The 26,708-nt window shown below is 45.7% G+C and overlaps 1 protein-coding gene across 2 annotated transcripts in view; it reads left to right on the top strand.

Annotated features, from left to right (window-relative positions):
- Zdhhc14 (zDHHC palmitoyltransferase 14) overlaps nucleotides 1–26,708 on the top strand; it is a 188,154-nt gene that overhangs the window by 143,888 nt on the left and 17,558 nt on the right. For both annotated transcript variants that reach the window (XM_090337911.1, XM_090337910.1), the window contains exons 4-5: nucleotides 21,795–21,932; nucleotides 25,013–25,061. In XM_090337911.1, coding sequence (XP_090194037.1) covers nucleotides 21,795–21,932; nucleotides 25,013–25,061 — 187 coding nt within the window. The remainder of the gene's footprint in view (nucleotides 1–21,794; nucleotides 21,933–25,012; nucleotides 25,062–26,708) is intronic.

Below are 26,708 nucleotides of genomic sequence, written 5' to 3'. Positions count from 1 at the left end.
AAAATTAAGAATTATGAGGGAGGGGGTGGGTGAGAATGCTGAAAGGGTGACATTGATCGAAATATAATGATAAACTGCTTTGTTACATAGCAACTCCTTTGTACAACTACTTAAAGATAGGAACTTGGCCTAGTAGTTAAAGTGCTTGCCTAGCAAGCACGAAGACCCGGGTTTGATTCCTTGGTACCACATATATAGAAAAAGCTGGAAGTGGTGCTGAGGCTCAAGTGGTAGAGTTCTAGCCTTGAGAAAGTCCAAGGATAATGCTCAGGTCCTGAGCTCAAGCCCAGGACTGGCAAAAAAAAAAATAATAATAATAATGAGGGGCCGGGAGTTTGGCTTAGTAGTAGAGTGCCTGTCTAGCATTCACGAAGACCCAGGTTCAATTCCTTGGTACCACATACATAGAAAAGAAAAAAGCTGGAAATGGTGCTGAGGCTCAAGTGGTAGAGCTCTAGCCTTGAGAAAGTCCAAGGACAGGGCTAAGACCTGAGTTCAAGCCCAGGACTGGCCAAATAAATAAATAACGAAAAGAAAGCACCAGGGACCAAATATCTACCATGTGACTTAGACATGCCGCTTTTACTCTGGCCTGGGTTTTCTCATCCCTACAGTGGGGTTGGTAGCAGTACTACCTCATGTGGCGGGAAGAGGTTAGAGACGTGCAGAGCACTTGGCAGTAGACCTGGCACATAGCATGTGATCAGCTGTTACTCCCACCACCACTGCTACCATGGTGTTTTGGGGTGGCTTTCTCGGGACAAGTCCTTGATACACAGTCCTCTGCAGGTATGGTCCAATGTGGGGACACACAGCATTTCTGCAAAGATATAGCAGGTTTGTTTTGTGGTGACACCAGCCAGCCCCAAGGACCATTCCACAAGCATCCTGAACATAGAGCGACACAGTGGCTTCAAATCCTTCAGGGGATCCAACTGTAGGAATTCTCAGGGTCACTTGCTGAGAGTTATTGTTTTGATTCCCATGACTCTAATATGATCAAGAGGTCTAAAACTGAACTCTTGTATTGTTTTGAGTGCCCTCTTCTGCCAGCCTAATGACTTATCCTAATCTGCATTTTGATAAATAGGGATTTGTTTTCTACAGATGTAGGATATTTACTAGGCACCTTCTTCTGTTTATCATTTATATAAAAAAAAACTTTGCCCATTTTGGACACTCTTTGTTTCTACTTATTCATTTTCGTTAACTGTTATTAACCTTCTATTTCTTGTCTTATGGACTTTTTCTGCCTGGGTTGGCTTCAAATTGTGATGCTCAGATCTCAGGCCTCCTAAATAGCTAGAATTACGGTGTGAGCCACCCTGCCCAGCCAAGAATTGAATATTCTTGGGTTTTTTTCTTTTTTACCAGTCCTGGGGCTTGAACTCAGGGCCTGAGCTCTGTCCCTGGGCTTTTTTTGCTCAAGGCTAGTAGTCTACCACTTCTGAGGGGTCCTACAGAGCAAAGGGCAGCCCTGGTCCTCTTGTCTTCCCTTCTGTCTGTCATGGGTGGTCTGGATGCCATAAAACCCCCTAAGCTTTCGGCAGAGTAGTGTCTTGCCACAGCTGTGTTGGCAGGGAGGGGCACTGTATTGCCCCCACAAACTCGTCGCACGTCCCCACTCTTCTGCTATACTTTCTCTCTTGAGCACATGCACATTTTAATACATTCTCCCTCCTAATAGGAGCGAGTTATGTGAAAGGAACAGGCAGTCAGGGTTGTTATTAACAGCAGAGCATGGAGAACTCAGGCAGAATGCCTTGTGTTTATCATGTGACAGAGGCCACAAAGAGTAATTTCATTTTGCTAACGAGTACAGGTTCATGCCTGTAATCCCAGCTGCTCAGGAGGAAGAGATCAGGAATGTTGAAATTTTAGGATAACCTGAACAAAAATGTTTGCAGGACACCCTTCTCAACCAATAGCCGTCATCTCAGCTATGCAGGAAGTGTAAACAGGAAGACTGTAGTGAGGGTTGGTCTAAGCATCAACGTGAGACTCTATTTCTAAAATAAGTAAAGCCAAAATATCCGAGCTTGAATGGATAGAGCATCTGCCTGCTAAGTGTGAGGCCCTGAATTGAGTCATACAGTGAAAAATTATCATTTACATGCCAAATAGCCTCGCAGCATTTCCTACCGTTACTAGATCCACTCTCAACTTCTCTAGTTGGAGTGGAAAGACGGGGCCTTGCTTCCCACCTATCTGGGATGCTCCCCAGACAGGAAGTTTACTTGGATGGTAGATGGCCAATAAAATCAGATAGTTTGTACAAGTCTAGTACAAAAAGCAAAACTGATCTCCGAATAGAAACAACTGAGCCAAACATCTATCTCCAGAAGACAGAAAAAGGATAGCAAAATAAGCTTGAAGAACACAGGAAGAAACCCGTGACCTAGAAAATTGAGCAGTAAATAAGATGCCATGTCTAATTTCCTGGAATATAAACAACCAAGAAATAAAGCTCTGGTAAGATGAACAGAGAAAATAGCAAGAAAGTGAAAATGCTAGTTTCAAGTGAGACAAATGTAGGTGATGTAGGTAATTATTAGGAAATAAATATATTACTTTGTGTCTCATAAAACTGTATGCTAGTTGATTTGAAAATTCAATTAAACATGATTTTTATTGGAAATACACCAAAGAGTGAGTGAAATACTCCCGTAGATCAATAGCCACACACACACACGCACGCGCACTCACGCACACGCACGCACGCACACACACGCACGCACACACACTCAGAAGTTTGTTGAAGAATTATGTAGGTACTAGATTCATATAGTTTTACTTCCAAGATTCTGAATAGTTTCAGAACTTAGAAAAAGTTGGAGTTCTTGGGGCCGGGAGTTTGGTCTAGTGGTAGAGCTCTTGCCTAGCATGCACCAAGACCCGGGTTCGATTCCTCGGTACCACATACATAGAAAAAAAGCCGGAAGTGGTGCTGAGGCTCAAGTGGTAGAGTTCTAGCCTTGAGAAAGTCCAAGGACAGTGCTCAGGCCCTGAACTCAAGCCCAGGACCGGCAAAAAAAAAAAAAAGTTGGAGTTGTTCTATTCATTTCACCAAGAGAGTATAACCCTAATGCCAAAACTTGAAAACAAAATGATTGCAAAAAAAACCCAACCCCCAAACAAAAATATCAACTTGAGACAAATATTAAAAGCTAACACAAAGACATAGGAAATGTAATCTAGTAGTATAAAGTCCTGCTGTGACTTCACTCACTCTTGACTCGCTTCTCCTGGGGCCCCAGCCACCACAGACCTCTGAGTTCCAGCCCATTCTCCTTGCACTCTCCTTGTAATGGCCAGAACCAGCTGCTGGAACACTGGTCCCTTTCCCAGCTAAGCCTCTCTCCACCTGCTTCCTCAAAAAAAGAAAATGAAAACGAAGACTAAGTATGTGTATGTATGTGCTTTTGAGGCAGTGTTTCCTTCTTTCAAAAGAATTTTCTCTGGAACCAGTGTAGGTACAGTCAGGTAGAATGTCCAGGGCCCTGCTGGAAGTCTACAAGCTTCCCCAGGCACATCAGGCACAGTGCAGCTTGAGAGCCACAGGAAGACTTCTGCCCCGTCCTGAGTCTGCTGCAGAGGCCAGGCCATCTGGCTATACTGGAACTTACCGGTCTTGTCCAGAGAACCGTGGCCAGCAGCAGCTCCTTTCCACAGGGCACTGCTAGGGTGACTAGCAATGTGGAAAATTTAATAACTAGCTACCGTTTTTGTGGGCCTGTTGAGAGCTATGCATTATAGATATGATTTTACAGATGGTTTCATTCTGTGGGTGTTTTTATTTTTCCTGACTCACCTTCAGGTGATGTTTCCTTAGAGGTCAGTGTCAAAGTTTGCCCCTGGGGTGAAGAGTACACAGCGTTCTGTGCCTGCTCGGAGGCCTGGGGCTGCAAGCAGAGAAGCAAGTGAGAAACCAAGCCATATCTGTCGTGTGTTTTGTGGAGCCAAGCATTTGCAACTTGCAAAGAGGAAATTACAACCAATTTAAAGACCCCAAGGGACTTTATTTTGTGATTCTAGAATCAGGCAATACTTCATCCATATATGAAACAAAGGTTCCGATGTACCAGGCAGCCGTGGTTGGTTTTTAGATAGAAAAGCTAAAGGAAGTGTAAACCGCAAAAAGTGGATTGGCCATTTCAAAATTAATTCCCTTGTAAGAGGAATTGGAGAGATGGCACAGTTAGAAATAACTAAGCTGGCACCACTGGCTCATGTCTACAGTCCTGGTTACTTAGGAGGCTGAGATCCAGAGGATCACAGTTCAAGGTCATCCTCTGTAGAGATGCCAACTCCAATCTATATCAACAGAAGAGGTAGGCTGGAAGGGCTAGAGGCATGGCTCAAATGGCAGAGCACCAGCCAATAAATAAGCCAGCGAATGGGAGTTCAAACCCCAGTACTATGAAAATAGTAATAACTGATTACCATCAGGATACTTCAGGCTACATTTCTGTGGAAGGGCTGAAGCAAGTGAACTCTGTTATCTCTCATACTAACTAATATGTTCCCCTTGGGAAAGTATGGCTTTTACTTCTTTTGTCCTGATTTTCCAGTCAGATGACAGCATAGTTTTCGTTGAGTGAGAGAACTTTTTAACGTAAGTGACTCCGTTTTGATTTTTAATCTGGTCCCTTGGAACTCGGTGTAGAACTTAGCCTAGAACAAAGGCCTTCAGTAATTTGTTAAACACAGCCAATAAATACAAAAGTATTCTTGGCTTTTTGTGCAAGTAGAATTTTTAATTAAAAAAAAAATACACAGATAGCCAGGCTGGTGGCTCATGCCTGTAATTGTAGCTACTCTGGCTAAGATACGAGAACTGAGATTCAAAGCCAGCCCTGGCACTTAAGTCCATGAGACCTTCACCTCCAGTTAATGACTAGAAAACCAGAAATGGCGCTGTGGTTCAAGGTGTAGGGCAGTAGCCTTGAGCTGAAGAGCTTAGGGAAAACACCCAGGTCCTCAGTTCAAGTCCCATGACAGACCAAAAAAAAATACACAGGTGTCCTGTCCAAGACAAATTTTCTTCCAAAATATAAGAAACTAGCTAACATTGTCAAGAGATATCTGATGAGGTTGTCATATTTAGGATAAGTAGTCTGATTCCGTCAGGGTCATTGTAAACAGTTCTGTAAAGCAAAAGAAGCCAAAGAAAAGAGTGAAAATATCAGATGTCAATCTGAGGTGCGTGTCCAACTAAAAACTTGACTCCGCCACTGGAATATAACGCCGAGAGGAAATAGAGAAGGTTGTGAGATTCCACTTTGGGAGGACTAATCTGAGCCCTGAGCATTAAGTGAATCAATGAGCTGTATTAGCTAGCTGCCTCCAGTGATGCTGTGTAACAAATAGGATCAAAACTCTCACAGGCTTCTCTTACATGCCTGTGATTGCCTGGAACAGCTCTGCAGCTTGGCTCCAGTACTGGTTCAGGTTCAGCTCTTTCTCTCAAATTTTATTCCAGAATCTGGGTTGAAGGGAAAGCAGTAATCTGTACTAAGTTTTCCTCCTGGCAGGTCATTAGACTATGGAATGGAAAGCCAAAACATCCCATGACTCTCCCAACCTCTCTTGGTAACATAGCTGCCAAAACTCAGTGCCAAGTGAGACCCATAGCGTCTCAGAGGTCCATGGCACCAGATGTGAGAAAAAAAAATGTTTACTGAGTAACACAACCTGTGGCCTGAGGGGAGGTTAGAAGACTGGAGACTGTTATTCAGAAAGCGTTTAATCACCAGTGGCACACACCTACGAATCCTACCTACTCAGGAGGCAGAGATCTGAGAACTGCGGCTCAAAGCCAGCCTGGAAAGACAAATCTAAGAGGCTGTTGTGTCTAGTTAACCAGCAAAAAACATGGAAACATGTTCAAGTAGTAGAGTGCCAACCAGCTATGAGGAAAAAAGGCTGAGTAAGAACTTGAGGCCCTGAATTCAATGTGAAAAAGAAGAGTGGGGGAGGAGAAGAAGGAGGAATCGTTTAATCTTTTAACCCCACACAGTGTCTGACAGTTGATGTTCAAAAATTGGGGGTTGACTGGAAACTTGCACAACCCAAACTGGCCAGCAGCAATTGCTTGGAGAGTTAGGGAGGTAAAAGCTAAAAATTACCTTCCCAGGGCCCAAGTTTCTGAATCTTGTGAGATATTTGTGGGTGTGTCAGGCAACTCAGCTGCACTCTGTTGGGTGTTAGTCGATAAACGTTCAGCAGAATTCCACCCACTATTTGTAGGAGTTGAGAGGCAGAACTGAGCTGTTGAAGCCTGGAAACTTTGATAATGAACAATAACCTGCGTGCTTTGGTTTTGAAGGTTTAATATATGTTTGTACATTTTTAAAAAGAGCTATGAAAACAGTTTGGCTTGGTGCAATACATTTTCTTTCTTAAAAGGTTAAAGAGTATTTTAAACAAAGGACTAGGAGAATGCAAAGATTCTATTTGGGGAAAAGGAAGAAATTTTTTAAATCCAGTAGTGAGCTGGGCACCTGTGCCTCTTGTCTATAATCCTAGATACTGGGGATGTTGAGATCTGAGAACTGTAGTTCAAAGCCAGCTCCGACAAGAAAATCTGTGAACTCTTATCTCCAGTTAACACCAGGAAACTGGAAATGGCACTCAGGCACAAAAGTGCTAGCCCTGAGCCAGGCGCAGTGGCTCACACCTGTAATCCTAGCTACTCAGGAGGCTGAGATCTGAGGATCAAGGTTCAAAGCCAGCCCAGGCACAAAAGGACCTGAGACTCTTATCTCCAATTATCCTTTAGAAAATGGGAAGTGGGGCTTGGCTCAAGGGTAGGGCAGTAGCCTTGAGTTGAAGAGCTCAGGGACAGAGCCCAGGCTGAGTTCAAGCCCCATTACCCAACAAAAAAAGTGCTATCCTTGAGCAAAAAAACCTGAGGGACAGTGCCCAAGCCAAGTTCAAGTCTCACAAATGAAAAAAAAAAAAGAAAAGAAAATTTGTATTTTCATCAATTATGAATACAGGTAATAGCACACTAGTGGCATCTGTCACCACTAGAATCTGCAGCTGTTTTCATGTGATGTTATTACAGGTAACTTTTATTTAATTTTGCTATTAAATAATTGAATGAAGAAGTGATAATTTCATAAGTCAGATGATGAGTTCGATGCAACTTGATCCCACATCATCCCTCCCATCATCTCCCCACTTTCTCCCTCCCATCCCTACCTTCAAGTTCTGTAATTCCGTTTTTGCATGCTCTACATTGAATATAATGACTATACTTATTCACCCTCCCCCCTCCCTCCATTTGTGTGCACCCCCTCTGATACCTTCCCCACCCCAAACACGTGGCCTGGCGTTCACTGGTCATCAGAGGACTCCCCTGCAGTCACCATGCAGGCAACTTTCTGTGTGTGTGTGTGTGTGTGTGTGTGTGTGTGTGTGTGTGTGTGTGTGTGTGCTGGTACCGGGGCTTGAACTCAGGGCTTGGGCACTAGTCCTTAGCTTTTTCCACTTGAGGCTAGCACTCTACCACTTGAACCACACCTTTGCTTTCAGCTTTTTTTGCTGGCCAAAGGAAGATTTGTTTTCCTCAGGCTGGTTCTGAACCTCCTAAGTGGCTAGGGTTCGAGATGTAAAGCAGACTTTACCAGTTCTCCCATCATGATAGAGCGCATGCTGTCATCGTGATGAACACGGGGTAACCTGCCTTCTGCTAAGAGGCCCCTGCTTAGAAAACCACTGCTCACTATTGGCTTGGTTTATGCATTTTTCACCAAGGAGCAGGGAAACAAAGTATTCCTCCCATGTCTAATCACACGGACGCCTTGCTGTGGTGTGGGATGCAGTGTGTGCCCGGGGTTACCCCCATTCTGTTCTGGGGGAAGCAGGGAGTGCCAAGCAGCACCCATGCTGCCAAGCCTGGTGTGAGAACCAGAGACAAGTTGGGTGCTGGTGGCTCACACCTGTAATCCTAGCTGCTCAGGAGGCTAAGATCTGAGGATCACAGTTCAAGGCTAACTTAGATAGGAAAGTCTGGAAGACTCTCATCGCCAGTGACTACTAAAACGCTGAAAGTGGCACTGTGGCTCAAAGTGGTGGAGCACTAGCCTCAAGTGCTAAAACTCAAGAACAGTGCTGAGGCTCTGAGTTCAAGCCCTAGGCAGTGAGGGGATGAATGGGAACCCAGGCAGTGGGCCAGAGCATCAGATCTGAGCTCCAAGGGTGAGCTCCAGTTGGCAAAGTGAAGGGAGACAGGCGTGAAGAAAAGCCATGCTGGCAGCTCGGAGGACCAGCTCTGGCAGGCCTGGGACCACGGGCAGACAGAACCGGGGACAGAGGCCTAGCCGACGGAGCCTAGAGCCAGGCTGGGAGTTTGTCTCTTCTCAGAGGGTGAGGACAAGGGGCTTTCAGAAAGCACTCTGTGAGCTGCATGGCGGCAGGACAGAGTCCAGAGACCGCTTAGACCCAGGGCTGTGGGGCCAGGACAGGAGGCCTGGTTATTTTTCCAAATTAAAAAATCAATGCCTCTGTGTGAGGGGGAGGGAAGGGGGCAAGTTTGAACTCAAGACTTCATCCTTGCTAGGCAGGTGCTCTGTGCTATAAGCCAGACCCCCCAGCTCTTTTTGCTCTAGTTATTTTTCATGTGAGGTCCCTGGCCTCCGACAGCCAGTAGCAATTTAGCCAGTAACAACTTTCAAATGAATAAATGTACAGAATGAGAAAATTGTTACTGGCTAAAGCATGAAATTGAACATCTAATGGGATATTTTGAAAAGCTTACATCACACCAACAGGACACAGTTTCAAGCTGTTCCTGGACTAGTGATTCTCCCACAGTGTCTGTGAACATTTTCAAGAGGCAGAAAGGCCAGTGCTTGCAGTTTGGGTCTAAGCCAATGGAAGGAGTAACCTGTAGCTAAGAACTCACCTCCTTTCTGCCTGGAAAAACACTTCAGTCCTTAGAAGAGGCACAGCAGTTACTTCATGAAAGTCTATTTCTGTGTGTGCATCTCTCTTTTTTGATTGCACTGTTTCTTATTTGTGTGCGGTTCTTGGCTTTGTGTGACTACAGGCCCTGCCCTGTGCTTTCTACAAGTCTGCTTCTCTCTGGAGTTTCTGAGTCTCGCTCAGCGCTTTCCCTAAAGCTGCAGACCTGGCTCTGCCCCCATGCCAGGCTACGCAGCGCCTGCCACCCCACCCGACGAGCACCACCAGGTCTGTTTCTGAGGCGTCCCAGCACACACGCCCCTCTGATTCATCCATCCCTGTTTCTTCACCACCAGGAGATGCTGCTATCCTCACCAGGGTCTCCTAGAGGCTCCCCACATGACACAGCGCTGCCCCACCCCACCCCAGCCTTGGAACAGACCCATGAGTGGCCATGCTCAACCTGGTCCTAGTAGAGGAGCCCAGAGTCTCTGCTGGCCTGCAGCCCCCTCCAGCCAGGCCCAGGCCATCCTCCTCGATGCCCCTAGGTCTACTTCCCGGCCAACTCCCTCTCAAGTCCTTGCCTTCTTTGAGGGGGCTTGGTGTGGGTATCTCAGAGCTTTCCACACTCACATGATAATTACCCCTGTGGTTTCTTCCTTACACCCACAGTACTCCCAGAGTGTAGGCTGGAAGAAGCAAGCGTGTCTCCCCCAAATCAGCCAAATGGGTATTCTTCCTTCTTCTCCTTACTCCCCTCACACTGTCGTCTGGTTGTCTTAAGTCAGACTCAAAAATGGCAGCAACAGAACTCTTCTGTTCACTCTCTGCTTCTCCATCCATATGCTAGGATGTTAGCTACTGATGTGTGTGTGTGAGAGTGTGTGTGTGTGTGTGTGTGTGTGTGTGTGTGTGTGTGTGTGTGTGTGTGTGTGTTGGTACTAGAGCTTGAACTTAGGACCTGAACACTGTCCTTGAGCTTTTTAATTCAAGGCTAGTACTCTACCACTTGAGCCATAGCTCTATTTCTGACTTTTTGTTGTTCAATAGAGATAAGAGTCTCACAGACTTTCTTGCAAGGCTGGCTTTGAACCACAGTCTCAGCCTTCTGAGTAGCCAGGACTTGTAGCTTCTTCTGGGAAGAAGATATGAGCCACTATTGCCTGGTGGCTATGGTAATATTTGAACTCCTGATCACAACTCCTTCCCTGTGCCAGGTTCTTAGAAGCTCTCTGTAGATCCTTGCAGAAAAGCCAGTAGGCTTTGGCTGTTCATTGGCCATGGTGGAGAAAACAGCATTCTCAGGCCACAAAGTTGTGGCAGGCGGCAGGGCCTGGGGTGTGTGACCTGCCCATGCACAGATTCCTAGGCACATCTCTTGTTTAGCCACAGTCATCTTCATAATTCTTTATCATTTTGAATACGCTGTTCCCTATTTTCACTTAACAGTGGGTCCCATAAACGCAGCAGCTGGTCCTAGCCACGAAGAGACCTTTTGCTGTGTTTTTCTGGGTGCCCGTGTTTATAAAAGTAATTACAGACCTACAGGCTGAAGCACAGTGACTCAGTGAGAGAAGAACAAGAAACAAAACAACACTATATTTGGAGTCTGTACAGACCCCAGTCTGCGGGCAGGAATATTTCTGTGTACTTTGTAGTTCCTAACTGCCTTTCAAACCACCAATTCATTCTGGGCCTAACCTGAGTCTGTAAGAGTTCCAATTCCTGTGAATTCTTTATTTATAGCTGCTCTGCTGAGACATGCCAAGACTTCCTCATTTTCTGTAGGGCAGACATCACTGACTTCAATTCTTGAAAAGTTTTATTTGGAAAAGTTAGGGGGAAAAAACTTTTATAGCATATCTAATTTACTGAAGCCTGGCAAAAGGCCAGGACTCTTAATTCAGATCCAGCCTCCTTTGAACCCCGTGCCACAGAAAACAGCACAGCACAATCCTCTGGGAGCTTCGTTTGGCCCTATTAGAACAGACATGGTTAGCATTTACTAGCTGACTACAAATCTGCCATCTACTTATTTATTGGGTTTTATAAGTAGTATCCATTCTAAAAAATGAATAAGGAAATCCACTATATAAAACTGTTATAGAGCCAGTGCCTACAATTCCCACCTGTAATTCTAGCTCACTGGGAGGCTGAGATCTGAGAATTATGGCTCAAAGGTATCCCAGGCAGGAAAAGCCTGTGAGACTCTTTTTTTTTTTTTTAAAGGCAATATAATTTTTTTATTGTAATTAGTAAAAGGGTTACATGATATTTGCCAGATAGAAGGTGCATTAATTCACATACATTGATACCCTTTCACATGTCTTGGTACCCATTTCCCTTCCCCCCCACACCCCCCACCCGTCTTGGTTTTCCCCCCTTCCCTATCAAATTTCAAATATCCAAATACAAATAAATTCAATATATTAGATAACAAAGTGAGATACTATACCAATATGAGATAACAAGGGACAGCAAAGGAGATGAGAGACAACATAGTACATTAAGGACAACAATCGTTCATTATATGGCTTTTGTTTCACTATCCTGGAAGTCCTTTTAATTAGCTTCACATTATATGTCCTTATGTATCAAGATTTTGCTCTATTGCAAATCTCTGCTAGTAGAGCCCAAGGTTTCTACTGATTATGACAAATGAGGGAAACCATTGAGCCTAAGTTCCTTTGAGTCTGGCTTACTTCACTTAATATGATTTTTTCTAAGTCTTTCCATTTCCTAACAAATGGGGCGATGTCATTCTTTCTGACAGCAGCATAGAATTCCATTGTGTACAAATACCACAACTTGTTGATCCACTCATCAACTGAGGGACATCTAGGTTGGTTCCATATCTTTGCTATGGTGAATAGTGCTGCAATGAACATTGTTGTGCTAGTGGGTTTAGTATGTCCTTGTTTCTGGATGGTTGGGTAAATGCCAAGTAGTGGAATTGCTGGGTCATAGGGGAGTTCTATGTTTAGCCTTTTGAGGCACTGCCACACTGCTTTCCATAGTGGTTGGACGAGTTTGCACTCCCACCAACAGTGTAGTAGTGATCCCTCCTGGCCACATCCCCTCCAGCATCTGTTGTCATTCGTTTTCCTAATCCTGGCCATTCTAACTGGAGTGAGGTGGAATCTTAGAGTTGTTTTGATTTGCATTTCTTTTATGACCAGAGATGTTGAGCATTTCTTCATGTGTCTATAGGCCATTTTTGTTTCTTCTTCAGAGAAGAGTCTCTTTAAGTCTTTGGCCCATTTTTTAATGGGATGGTTGTTACTTTGGAGGTTAGTTTTGGAGTGATTCAATTTTTTGAGTTGTTGATATATTTTAGATATGAGGCCTTTGTCCGTTGTTTGGTTGGTGAAGATCTTCTCCCACTCTGTAGGCTTCCTGATTAGTTTACTAGCTATGTCCTTTGCCATACAAAAGCTCTGCAGTTTAATGCAGTCCCACTTATCCAGTCTTTCTCTGATTTGTTGTGATTCTTGGTCCTTATTAAGAAAGTTTCGACCTGTGCCAAGGAGGCCTAGTGTATCTCCTATTCCTTCCTGTAGAGTTTTCAGTGTGTCAGCTTTTACCTCCAGGTCTTTGATCCATTTGGAGTTAATTCTAGTGCAAGGTGACAAAGAAGGATCCAGCTTTAGTTTTCTGCAGGTGCTCAACCAGTTCTGCCAGCACAACTTGTTGAAGAGGCTGTCTTTCTTCCATTCTATTTTTTTGGCTCCCTTGTCAAAGATTAGGTGGCCATAGGTCTGTGGTTTAATATCTGGGTCCTCAGTTCTATTCCATTGGTCTTCAGGCCTGTTCCTGTGCCAGTACCAAGCTGTTTTGAGGATTATAGCTCTGTAATAGAGTCTAAAGTTTGGAATTGAAATTCCTCCAGCGCTGTTCTTTCTGCTAAGAAGTGTTTTTGCTATACGGGGTCTTTTATTATTCCATATGAAATTTTGGATTGCCTCTTCTATTTCTTTAAAGAATGACATTGGTATGTTGATGGGTATTGCATTGAATTTGTAGATAGCTCTTGGCAAGATTGTCATTTTCACAATGTTGATTCTTCCAATCCAGGAGCATGGGAGGTTTTTCCATTTCCTTAGTTCTGCTTTAATTTCCTTTTTTAGGGTTTTGAAGTTTTCGTCAAAGAGGTCCTTTACATTCTTAGTTAAGCTAATTCCTAGGTACTTTATTTTCTTTGAGGCTATTGTGAAAGGAGTTTCTTTCCTGATTATTGCCTCGTTCCTCTCACTGTTGGCATAAAGGAAGGCAGTTGATTTTTGAGGGTTGATTTTATAGCCTGCTACTCTTCCAAAGCTTTGGATCAGCTCAAGGAGCTTGGGAGTAGAGTCTATAGGATTCTTTAAATACAGAATCATGTCATCTGCAAAGAGGGATAGTTTTATTTCCTCTTTCCCTACTTGGATCCCCTTTATGCTTGCTTCTTGCCTTATTGCACTGGCTAGGAATTCTAGTACTATGTTAAAAAGTAATGGAGAGAGTGGGCATCCTTGTCTCGTTCCTGATTTTAGAGGGAATGGCTTTAGATTTTCACCATTAAGTGTAATACTAGCACTAGGTTTCTCATACACAGCCTTTATTACATTAAGGAATGTTCCATGGATTCCTAGTTTCTCCAGAGCTTTTAACATGAAGGGGTGTTGGATCTTGTCAAATGCCTTTTCCGCGTCTATTGAGACAATCATGTGATTTTTGTCTTTGCTCCTGTTGATGTGTTGAATTATATTAATTGATTTGTATATGTTGAACCAGCTTTGCCTCCCTGTGATGAATCCAGTTTGATCATAGTGTATAATTTTTTTGATGAGTTGTTGTAGACGGTTGGCCAGTATTTTGTTGAGAAGTTTTGCATCGATGTTCATCAAAGATATAGGTCTATAGTTCTCTTTCTTTGATGAATCTCTGTCTGGTTTGGGGATCAGGGTTATACTGACTTCATAGAATGAGTTTGGTAAGGAACCTTCATTTTCAATTTCGTTGAAGAGCTTGAGGAGTATTGGTGTGAGCTCTGCTTTGAAGACCTTATAGAATTCAGCTGTGAATCCATCTGGCCCTGGGCTTTTCTTAGGTGGAAGTTCTCTAATTGCGATTTCTATTTCAGAGCTTGAAATAGGCCTGTTGAGTTGGCTTAGTTCTTCTTGGTTCAGTGTGGGTATGTTAATATTGGCTAGGAATTCATCCATTTCATCTAGGTTCTCAAATTTGTTGGCATAAAGGTTTGAGAAGTATTCCCTCATGATATTCTGGATCTTGGTAATTTCTGTCGTGATATTACCATTTTCATCTGCGATTTTGTTTATTTCGATATGCTCTCTTCTTTTTTTGGTAAGATTTGCTAAGGGCTTGTCAATTTTGTTAATTCTTTCAAAGAACCAACTCGCCTGTGAGACTCTTATCTCCGACTAACCAGGAAAAACCAGAGGTGGAGCTATAGCTCAAGTGATAGAACACTAGCCTTGAGCAAAACTGCTCAGGGATAGTGCTCAGGCCCTGAGTTCAAGCCCAGTACCAACATACACACACACACACACACACACACACACACACACACACAAACACACACCACCACCAGCGCCACCATACGGGGGGGAGGGGTTGCTATAGTTCTAAGCATGTGAAGGGCGAATGAAGAGTCGGCAACAAGGGGGTCAGGTTGGAAAACCAGGCATCAGGACCCTCAGCTTTGCAGCTGCCTGTGAAATAAGAGCCAGGCATCTGCTGCAGGAGCCATCCAGGGAAGACTGGCAAAGAGTCCCGAAGGCTGGGTAGGCTTTGTGTTAGGAATGTTCTCCTGGCAAGAGATTGGGGAGCACAGTGTAGGGGTGGCCAGGAAAAGGGACGGTCTCCCCTGCAAGAAGTTATGGAGGAGCTGGGTGGATGGACACCACTGGTCCAAGGCGGGAGTAATGAGCAGACTTGGGCTCCATGGATGGAGGTATCTGCGGGACGATTAGGTAGAAAGGGCCAGGCCAAGCTTCCATGGAGAAGAGGACCCACAAGAAGCACCGAAGGCTGTCACACAAGGCCACTTGCACCTCAGAGTCGACCTCACACTCTGCCACTGCCCTTGGTCCACTGCAAGGATGACTGCAGGATCTTTCCCTGCCTAGCACCCACCCGAACCTGCAAACTGACTAGACAGAGGGATTCTAGGGTGTCAGATGCTCACCCTGAAGTCCCAGCCACCCACAAGGCCGGAGCTGTGGTGCTTCATGGGATCAGGCATCTGCAGAGGGCATCATTCCATTAGAATGATGGGGCTCCCACAGCATGACACCTGCCAGGAGGTGGGGCAGCCAGGGCGGGGCCAATGGGAAGGAGGAGAGAGAAGGCAAGGTCACTTCAATGCCAGCCTTGTCACCAAGGGTATGTTAGATTACAGCATAAAAAGAAGAGCAAGTCTGCATTTACTGATTGGTTTTACATTGAAGGGTTTTAGGGTGTGTGTGTGTGTGTGTGTGTGTGTGTGTGTGTGTGTGTGTGTGTGTTTAACAAATGGAGCTAAACCCCTAAAGAATTTTAGTCTGTAAAACATTGGCAAGAACCCAAGACTAGAAGAATCTGTACCAGCACAAATAAGGAACAGTATCTTTTCACATTTAATTTTCCATCTCAGAAGTGTCTTCAAGCTTATCTAATCCAAATTTTACTTGAAGAAATTGAATGCTCACGTAACAATACTGTAACACTTTGAACTAATGCAGAATTAGTTCCTATGATTTCTTGATTCTGTTTTTCCATCAAATTAAGCAGAACTAATTTTCAGGAAAGGAGCTAAGAAGAGAGTGGCAGAATAGACTTCCTTTGTGCTTGATCTCAGATACCCTTCTAAGCCCCAGTCCTACTCATAAAACTCACAGATCTGCTCTGAAGGATGATTGATAAATATGCCAGCCATCCTGACTCATGCCTGTAATCCTAGCATTGCAGGAGGCTGTGGTCTGAAGATGGTGGTTAGAAGCCAGTCTAGGGAGGGAAGTCTATGAGACTCTTATCTCCAAATAACCAGCAAGAAGCAGGAAGTAGAGGAATGATTCAAGTGGTAGAGCACTAGCCATAAGCAAAATAGATAAGGGCCCTAAGCTTAAGCCCCACTCTGAGCATGAGTGCACATACACACAGAGATTTCCACCTGAGTATTTCTCCAAATGTCCACCTTGCTGAGAATGAGGGTCCCACCATGTGCTGTGTGTGCTGGAAAACTTCTCATGGCGGATGGGTGTCTCCACACCCAAAATCCAAGAACCCCAAGTCAGGCCCAGCCACTCACCCCCATGTGCCAAAGAAGCACAGTGAAGGGCAGAGGAGGGAGGTGTGTTACAGTGGCAGCGTGGGAAGACCACACCAGCAGTGGTGTTGGCTTTGGGTTCAGTATGGGGACATTGGGGAGCAGGTGAGAGAAGCATGCATGGTTCAAACAGGTGTGGCCCGGCTGACTGGCAGCTCTGTCTTTGTCCTTGGAGGAGCTCTGCAGAATGGCGGTTGCTGTTCCTGGTACAGAACAGGACCAAGGAGACCTCCGGGGTTTCAGAGTGACATTGGCCTTCCGCACAAGATGCTTCTCACTGAGTTTTCTCCCTTGGGGCCCAAGGTGATCACCAAGGGATGGCAGCAGAGCACAGCTCAGCTCAAAGGACTCAGACACAAGGCTGGGGGACTTTGAGTTTATTCACAGGGCTCAGCAAAAGCATCTGAGGTGCCTCTTATGTGAGAATTGCATTCTGTGATCCATGCAGAAAGCTTGGTATGTGGCAGGCTGGGCTCCATGATGGGCTGAAAGCAGGCAGAGGCTGCAGGGAAAGCAGGTGAAGTGAAGACTGGACAGAGCATCCGGCTTGGGTCTTGCACAAGGACAGTGAGTAGCATGAGTTCAATGGCGACTAAGGACTTGGTCCCTGAATCCCTGAGCTAGCTTCATTTTTAAAATATTCCATCATGAACTATGTGGAGACCATACAAGGCAGGTGACAAGTGAATCACTCACTGTACCTCAACGTTTTGTCCTCAAACAAATGAAATACTTTATAAGAAAGAATTCTACAGTTTGTAGGGTACAAAGGCTTGAGGCTTAAAGAAAAGTAATTTTCCACTTCAAACCTTTAAAAACACTTGACTTAATTAGAATGTAATTAACATTTAAATTTGTTTTAAACTTCAATTGTGCATTTCACGGGAGTCTCAGAATCCTCTTGGAGAGCAGAGTTTAGGATTGTTGCTGGCTGTGCCCGGAGCCTCCGCACAGAAAATCCAGACCACCCGGATGTGATTTGTACCTGGCACCCCCTTCCAGGGCCCATGCCAGAACCTTCTAGGAGGTTCCAAACTCTCAACATTTTTCCGAATACTTCTTTGTTTCTCTGATACCCTTAAGCATAATTTTCGTGAGCACTCTTCTCTCTGTATTTCCCTGTATTTCTTTTTCGGTCACTGTCCAGTGGTAGTCACTCTCCGCCACTTCTTTAGACCCAGAAGCAGAGTTTTTCCTTCATGAGAGGAGAAGAAAATGGACTCAGCCCAGGGCCACACAGCTGAGGACCAGCTCTGGGGGAGCAAAGTTCTCACTTTGTCACCAGGTCTTGAAGCATCAGGCCCACACTCAAGTTCCACAGTCAGGTCCAGCCACTGGTCCCCATACACCAAATAAACAGACAAGAGGAGAGTTAGTGGCAGCCACAGGCAGACAGCGTTTCTGCTCATCTCCAGTCCTCAGCCATCTGCAGGGGCACATACTTTTGCCGTCATTTTACGTAGGGAAGCGGAAGTGAGAACAAGAGGTCTGGAGGGCATGGCTGGTGACCTCTAGCTCAGTCTCTACCTGCATGGCCAAGCCAGTCACTCCTGTCTGGAGGGTGTCTCGGAGCTTTTCGCTGTTCCTTCCTTTGGAGTAGGCTTACTTACCTTTTGCCAGGCAGAAGGCATGGGATGCTCCTCTGGGCATAGGATGCTTCTAGGAAAGCCTGTCTCTCCTGGAGGTGATTGTAAAATCACTTCTGAGAATTGCTCAGACCAAAGGAGCAGGGGGCTGGGTGCCTGATTTTTATCCTCATTTTAGTCCATTTATGAGCCCAGCAAAAACAGCTTTGACGGGGCTGCCTGTATCCTCGGCTGCCCGTGGAGGATCAGCGGTGCTGTCAAGTAGAAGCCTCTCCACTCCCAGCAGCTTCTCAGGGCTGGAGTGCCAGGAAAATCTGCATCCGCCAAACAAGCGCATAGCTCCCCTGCCTGGAGCTTCCCTTCCCTGCTGGGTTCAAGGCGGATACTTCAGGGTTCCTCTCAGGCACCCCCAAAGCTTTGAGGGGACCTGCCAGATGCGTGCGCTGCTCTTGCAGACCATCTCTGCCTCGGACCCTCAGTCTCATCCAGGCATCATTCCCTGCACCTCCCGCCCCAGCCCAGCGGGGCCTCTTCTTGGCCCTCAAGCACAGTCCTCACCCACACGCCTGCATGAGTCAGTCACCTCCCTCGGGAGAAAGGAAAGGAAATCCTCACATCTTTGCAGGGTGACAGGAGATAGGTAGTCAGGGGACCCCAAATAACTAATCTTGTGTTTTATTTGTTTTGGGGGATTGGGTTTTGTTTGCTTGTTTGTGACCAGATCTCCCAGTGGAGCCTAGGCTGGCCTCAGACTTCAGGTCATCCTGCTTCTGCCTCCCAAGTGCTAAGATACAGGGATGTGCAACCAAGTCCAGCAAACTCATTGCTTTAGCAAAGTAACTACTTGAGAGAACCTTCCATGGTGACCAGCCATCCCTTACCCGAACTCCTATACCTTCATTCAGCTATCCTAGGGCAGCATCTGATTCCTTCTCATGAAAGGAATCCAAGAAATGCTGTAGTCTAGAAATACTCCCTTCTGAGCCAGGCGGGTGCTGGTGGCTCATGCCTGTAATCCTAACTACTCAGGAGGCTGAGATCTGAGGATCATGGTTCAAAGTCAGCCCGAGCACAAAAGTCTGTGAGACTCTTATCTCCAAGTAACCAACAGAAAACAAGAAGTGGCACTGTGGCTTTAGGGAAAGGGCCATAGGCTTGAGCTGAAGAGCTCAGGAACAATACCCAGGCCCAAAGTTCAAGCCCCACATCCAACAAAAAAATCCCTTCTGGCAGGATGCAGACTTGAGACTAGAGGTGTGACAACAATTCCAAAGTGTTCTTTTAAGATACTAGCACACACACACACACACACACACACACACACACACACACACACACACACACACACCAAACCCCCATAGTACATAGTTTCTACAAACTAACATATACAAACTAAAATACGCAAACTAACTCACATGACAATTGTTTCAAGCTTCTCAGATGTAGTTGCACGCAGTTGGCCTTGCACCCTCCCTCCCCTGCTCCAAGTGTCACCATGCAGCCATTTCCTGCTTTGCCTTGGTCCCCTGGGACTGTAGCCTATGTCAGCCAGGTCCACTCATTCTGTCCCCAGCTCAGCCCTGCCTGGCATAGCCTTGCTGTCAGAGCTACCCTGGCAGCAGCTTGGCCTCCTGCCTCGGCTGCATTCATCGTCCATGCACTGGCCTGCTCTGGGCCTAGGCCAGCCAACCTCCAGGCCTGCACTACTCATCTCGATCCATAAAGGAAGAGTGCTGGAGCACCAGTGACTCACACCTGCAATCCTAGCTAGTCAGGAGGCCGGGAGTTGAGTTCATAGCCAGCCCAGGCAGGAAAGTCCATGAGATTCCAATAAACTCCACCCCTCCCCCCAAAAAAGCCAGAACTGGAGCTGTGGTTTAAGTGGTAGAGCATTAGCTTTAAGCACAAGCAGCTCAGGGACAGCACCCAGGCCCTGAGTTCAAGCCCCAGGACTGGCACATATACTGGATGCCACAGACCATGGTGATAGATGATTTAATAACTAAACTAAGCTTATTGGGACTTCATTCCCTGCATCTCAAGAAGATTTTAGAGGCTGAATATAGCTTCCAAATAAGATAAGGGCCTCTGAAACCATTTCTTTGTTAGTATTTCTAGCAGTGCTAGGTATGTGGAAACTACTCCATAGAGGCAGTGTGGCATTAGCCGTCAGGAACTCTGGTTCTACAGATGGATGGAGCAGGGCTGTCCTTACCTGTGTGACCTTGGACAGCTCCCTACCAGACTGGATGTCCCTGTGATGGGCAGACTTAGCCATCTCACAGAGGTTTTATCAGGCCTAAGGCCTAGTCAGTACTTCCACAGACAAAACCAAGTACACATCACCTGATTTCCTTGCTCATGGGTTGGCTGTGGCTGAGGGGAAGAATGGGGTCAGTGTTGTTGGGTGGGGTCTGGCCTGGAGCTGTCTGGCTGGGAGTCTAGAAAGGTTCGAGTGTATCGGAGTGATGGGAGATCGTTCTGGGACCAGGCATGCGTGACATGTGAAAATGGCAGCCCTCAAGGCTACACTTGCCTGGTCCATTTAGGCGCCCAGCAATCTCAGACCCAGTGGTCACCATGAACTTAGCGGTCAGCAGAGAACACGAGACTCATTTCTTGGAAGAACTCAGCTTTCGTGAGATTTTGTCAGCCATAAAACGATTTTCACCTGGACAAGTTTCAGATGGAAATGGCCTCCAGGCCAGGCCTGAGAGGAGCCAAATGTCCACTCTGCTCTGGTTGCAATCATCTGTCACGTGTCCTCTCCCAGACACTCTGCTCCCTGGGAAAGGCACAGCCCAGCTGCCTGGCTGTTGTGAAACTTTCAGAGTTAAAAATGTGCCCCAAACCCTGCACCCCAGGCGCTCAGGCCCTGGCGATGCTTTCTGTCCCTGTGTCACCTTCAGCTGAGAGACGTTTCCCCGGAGCTGGCGGCTCAGCCCCACACTGGTGTGGAGATCCACACACACGCAATGTCAGACAGCAGCCGAGCACACACTCGCCCACCTCCACTTTCATCCCCATTTTCTCCAGTCAGATCAAGGAGGGAAGTGGCTTTGTGACGTCTTTCCCATTTCTGAACCACTCCTGTACTATTTGCAGGTCCACAACTTGTTTTTTTAATATTTAAAGACTTTGTTTTTTTTAGAATGGTTTTAAGTTCCCAGAAAAGTTGAAAAGGAAATGCAGAGAACTCCAGCATAATTCTCACCCTACCCACCTGTGTGTCACACCCTCCCTCTGTCCCACCACAGCAGCTGCATTGGTGACAGCAGATCTCCATGCACTGGAAAGAAAGTCCGTGATGCTCTTTTCTCCAATAAACTATCCAGAAAATTCTGGAAGCAGTGCTGCAGCTCAAGGGGTAGAGTGTTAGGCTTGGGCAAAAAAAGTTCAGGGACAGAGACCAGACCCTGAATTCAAGTCCCAGGACTGATACCCAAAAAAAAAAGCTCATGGGATGGGCAGGAGATTGCTCTATAAACACTCAGGTATTTCTTCTAAGAAAGCAGGGGCTGAAAATGTGGCTAAGTGGTAGTGTGCTTGCCAAGCATACATGAAGTCCTGGGTTTCATTCCTCAGTACCACATAAACAGAAAAAGCTAGAAGTGGTGCTGTGACTCAAGTGGTAAAGTGCTAGCCTTGAGCATCAGAGCCCAGGCCCTGCATTCAAGCCCCAGGACTGGCAAAAACAAAAACATGGAATATTTCTTTCTGATTTTTATGTTAATTTGTACCCCTGTTTCTTTAAATGACCCTTTAAGAAGAATGCACACTTTAAATTTTTTTTGAAAGCTCTAAGTTGTATTAGAAGACTAATTACATTCTTGAAACTTTTGGATATTAATAAGCATTTCTCTGAGTGGTTAGCTTAGAAATGCACAAGGTAATACTTTGTCATTTTCAGAGAATGAGGGAAGGGTTCCACCAAGTGAAAAAGACATTACTGATTGATTTCTACTTTTCTTTTCTGCCTCTCGTTTCAGAACGGTTTGATCACCACTGTCCCTGGGTAGGCAACTGTGTGGGGAAAAGAAACTACAGATTTTTTTATATGTTTATTTTATCCCTGTCTTTTCTGACAGTCTTTATATTTGCATTCGTTATCACCCACGTCATCCTTCGTAAGTATGCTGACCAAATCAGATTATGTATGTAACCATTTACCTGACTTTGGTTTTTCTGGTTTAATTTTGATTTGCGATTTTGGTCATTTCGGGCTCTCTCTTCCTTTTCTTTCCACCTTGTCCCTCTCACTCTCCCTGCCCCCTTTCTCTCTGCCTCTTCCTTGTCTCTCCCTCTTTCCCCACCCCTTTCTTCTACCAGCACTTTCCCCAGGATCCCGCCTGGACCGGGTTCACTTCCACTAGCAGGACTTTTCCTTGAAATGCCTGTCACCAATCCAAGTGGGTGGTTCTGCTAAGGGATCCTCTTGAAAGATCCGTCCTCACATTCTGTGCAAAGGGATAATAACCACTAATAGCAGACCCTGTTTTCCTTAATATGGTATCTATTTATACTGGAAGTTACTCTCCCTAGAAAGCAAAGTGGGGGGGGGTGAAGAATGGGTTTTCTTGTATATACTTTTATATGTTTAAAATGTACATATACGGATATATCCATTTATCTGCAAGAATGTGGGCTAACTATCCCTAGCATGTAAAAAAATTAACCACATTAAAAATTAATTTAGATGTAAATGATCTTAATGTATTTGTCTAAGCAAAATTTAAATGGTATTTTCAGTCCCAATTCTGAAGGCCATAGATTTGACTTTCTTTGGTCTCCTGGTCCTTTGCTTTCCTTCAATGGGAAGTGAGCAGAAGGAAGTTAATTGACTTTGAACTATAAATTCAGACCTTTAAACCTGTGTTAGAAGCCAGCCTTTCCTCTGGTCCACATTCCTGAAGTGTAACCAACTACCCATTAGCTAGTACTGGCCAGTCTCTGACAGGCGTCTGGATGCACCCAGAGAGACCTGGCTTGCTTCCCATAGCAGTGGTGGCCCCAACTGGGGCTGTCCCCTTTCCACCACTCTCTAGGAACCCAACATGGTAAGATTGGAGCCAGGGTCCTTTCTTTAGATTCACAGACAAAAAAAACAATCAGAGAGAAATCCTAGAATATTAAACGTTATTTGCAAAGAAACAATTGTTGACCCAACCTGAGAGTAAATATCAATACCAGAGTACATATAACTCTAAAAAGTAGTATCGGACCTACATCCTTGCCATTTTCAAAGCGTTCTTTGAGCTCTCATATACTATTCAATCATACTTAGGACCTCACCTTCCATGTCTGGATGTCACGGATCAGTTTTCACTCACGTAATCATGTGTGAACTCCAGAAACACACACACACACATGCTCTTCCACCTACACACAGTGACATTCACAAACCTCTTACCATGTGACACTCATTTGTTCATACATGCCCAGTCCCACACGTAGGGAGGCCCACTGCCTACCACAATGGGGAGGTGTGTAGTCCACGTACACTGCCACTAAATTCCCACTCACCTTGTCTCCTGCAGACTGGAGTTTATTGGAATTTAAACTTAAATATTATTTATCCAATCTACAAAATAGAATGGGAATTTGTCTGCCTGAAAATACCTGAAAGTCTCGAGCTAAAGCAGAAAGTGCTTCTCCTTCCCCCTTGTTCTCCATCTCCAAAGCCCCACTGAGCATCCTGTCCCCCAGCTTGTGGCACCACAATGCTTTCAGGAAAGCAGAGTTTGCCTGGCCTTGGTGTCCCCATCAGAGCGAGAAAGCAATGGACAGAGGCAGAACACTGGAGACCTGTCACCCGAGCCTTCTCTGCTGGGAAAGTGGGCTCTGAGTGGAGGCCATGACAGGAGGCTGGAGAGAGGGGGGCAGGCATCCTGGATAACTCTCTCTATAGTAGAAAGAGCATTTAGACCTGCAGTAGAGGTGAAGGTAGCAGAGAATGAGGAGAAATGATTTCTTCTGGTCTCCCACCCCCCAACCTCATGACCATGCCGGCTCTGCCCTGCTGGCCTCTGGGAGTTAGAGAGGAAGGCGAGAGCTCCATCTTCCTCCTCAGCTCTGCACACAGCCCTGTTCCATCCCACCACGTGTGTGCTCCCACCTCAGGTAGGGCAGTAGGTCCAGAGGTGGAGGCCGGCCTCCCTCCTCACCACACGGTCATGGGAACTCACAGAGGAGTCTGGGGTCCTGCCGCTCTCTGACTCCTGCCCTGTAGCAAGCTGGTTAACGCAGGCGCAGCTGCCCCAGTGCTTCATACTCTGCTACAGAAGGACAATCTGGCCCCTGAAGCACAGTGGCTTCCTAAAGAACAGGGACGAGGCCTCAAGATGGCAGTGTCAAGACTTCCTCCAAAGACTATAATCCTAGCCACTCAGGAGGCTGAGATCTGAGGACCGCGGTTCAAAGCCAGCCCAGGGAGGAAAATCCATGAGATTCTCGTTATCTCCAGTGAACCACCAAAAAGTGCATGTAGGTCTGTGGCTCAAGTTGCAGAGCTCTAGTCTTGAGCAAAAAAAAACTACGGAAAAGACCCTGTATTACCTGAGTTCATGCCCCAGAAAAGATTCCTAACAGGGTTTTATTGTTACTAGTGTTAGAGACATAAAACTATGCCCATGCATTAAACAAAAATTGCTTTCCATCATCTGCATCTCTACTAAAGGCTCTAGAGGAAATGTTTTCTTGCACAGACAATTCCTATTATAAGTCTTAAACCCAAAAGGAGTCAGTCATAAACTTCAGCTTTACGACTTTGTTTACTCTGGGTGCAGAGAAAAGAGTCTATTTCATACAGAGTCTAGTTCATAGGAATTTTAGGGTCAGAAGTTAATAAATTTGGGGAAAACAGGAAAGAAAAAAAATAGCATATAATATTTTGTTTTCCTGTTAAAAATGAGGGAAACAAAAGAGTAATCAGAACCATAATTTATGGGGAAGTATGCTGGCATCCATCTGCTTTTATTGAAAAAAATGCCTTGCAGATGTTGGGTCTAATTATGTTTCTGCCATATTCTCACTGAATAAGTTCAGGGGAATCACAGTCACATCAGGAAACTGGATTCCACTGCACTCAGGCAATGTAATTGTTTCATTGATCCTTAGACGTTACTCCTTTCATGCAGACGAGAGTTCTCATGTGAGACTCTCTGGGAAGTGAGTATCTGAATGCTAAATGGTGGTTTCGTTCCCACAGGTTCCCAGCAAACAGGATTCCTCAATGCCCTCAAGGACAGTCCTGCAAGATATCCTTTTTCATGCTGGGGCTGGTGCCCTGGTACTGTGTTGAGGACCCATGGCCTCCTCCTCCCTTCCCGCTCTCTGTCGTTAGCTTTTCTTCTGTGTAATCTTATTCTTACTCTGTGAAGAATCCAACAATTCCCTAGTATTCATGTTCAGGATAATATTCACATTTATGATAACAATAATAATAATAATATGTTCATGATGACATTCACATTTTGAGAATATTCACATTCACGATGATAATAATAATAGGTTCATGATACTGTTCACATTTGTGACAAACAGGATCCAGACACTTGGATCTCCACGTGACTCATGCGGCCTTGTCTACGCTGAAGTGTTCCTCAGTCAGGGACCGCAGCAGGACTCCTTACCTGTCCTTGGACGCCAGCATTGAATGGCATGCACTCTGCTCTGGTTGTGATTATGGAAACAGGGGCTGCTCTCCCTATGACAGGTGGCTGGTCCATACATATCACAGGTGGATGCCCAGCAGACAGCCCTCACAAGGTGAGATGGCTGGGGTCAGCATTCCTTCAGGAGTGCAGGTGACCTGTGTGGTATTTCTACAACTAGAGCTCCCTTGATGGCCTCAAGCTGTTTGTGTCAATGAGGATCACCTCCCAGACAGGGTAGATGGCCTGGATCATAGTATTTTGATTGTTTCTGTTTGTCCGGTCCTGGGACTTGAACTCAGGGCCTGGGCACTGTCCTTGGACATTTTGCTCAAGACCAGAGCTTTGCCACTTAAGCCACAGCACCACTTCTGGCTTTTTCTGTGTATGTGGTACCGAGGAATTGAACCCAGGGCTTCATGCATGCTAGGCAAGCACTCTACCACTAGGCCACACTCTCAGCCTTGAAAGAAAAATGTTCACCCATTATGTGCTTCAGTGGGCTTCCTCTGAATGCTTTACCCACATTGCTGTGGAATCTACCACAAGGGCCCATTGGCCTGGCTCCTTGGGAGACAGCCTGTTCCTCACGTGCCTGCTTGAAGCTCCTCAGGGGGGACTTCACGTGTAGTGGAACATTCTACCCCATGTGCATAAATGCACTTCTTTAAGTGGCATGGTCCACGTTTCTCAGACTGGTGAGAATGGATGGGTGGTAGTGGAAGTGGGTGAATAGATGGTGAAACACAGGTTGCTGGTCCCGAATGCCCAAGGAGTCACGTGGTGATGCTTCCTTGAATTCGCAGGGCTGAAACCCTCTATACACATACAGGGAGAATCACAGGCTGGCACCTCCAAAGGGACACCCCAGAGAGGGGAACCCCAGCCATCCACAATCATGTTAGCATCACGTGGCATTAATGTCCCATTACAAGGATTACAGTCATTTTTAATCATGACTTATTGTTCCGCTCTCCCAAAATGATAGGGATTTTCTGTGATTGGTAAATCAGATGGTAATTGATTCTGTGTTCGTGGAGGCTCTCAGCAAAAGCCTCTTTATCTCCAGTTTGCATTCACTGCCATGCTTACCCGTCTGGCAGACACTCGTGGCCTGACATACATTGTCAGGTTCATGGCATCCAGGAGAAGGCTCCAGTGCTCACAGAAAGGAGGCCACTAGGCCGCACCTTGGGAAAGCAATAAAGACAGCACAGACCATCCTAGCAGTGTTGACACTCACAAGAACCC

This window comes from Megascapheus bottae, chromosome 8 (genome assembly GCF_031878675.1).
Source record: "Megascapheus bottae isolate mThoBot1 chromosome 8, mThoBot2.hap1, whole genome shotgun sequence".
Classification (NCBI taxonomy): domain Eukaryota; kingdom Metazoa; phylum Chordata; class Mammalia; order Rodentia; family Geomyidae; genus Megascapheus; species Megascapheus bottae.
Note: the sequence above shows the minus strand (reverse complement) of the source record. Positions and strands in the feature narration are given on the sequence as shown.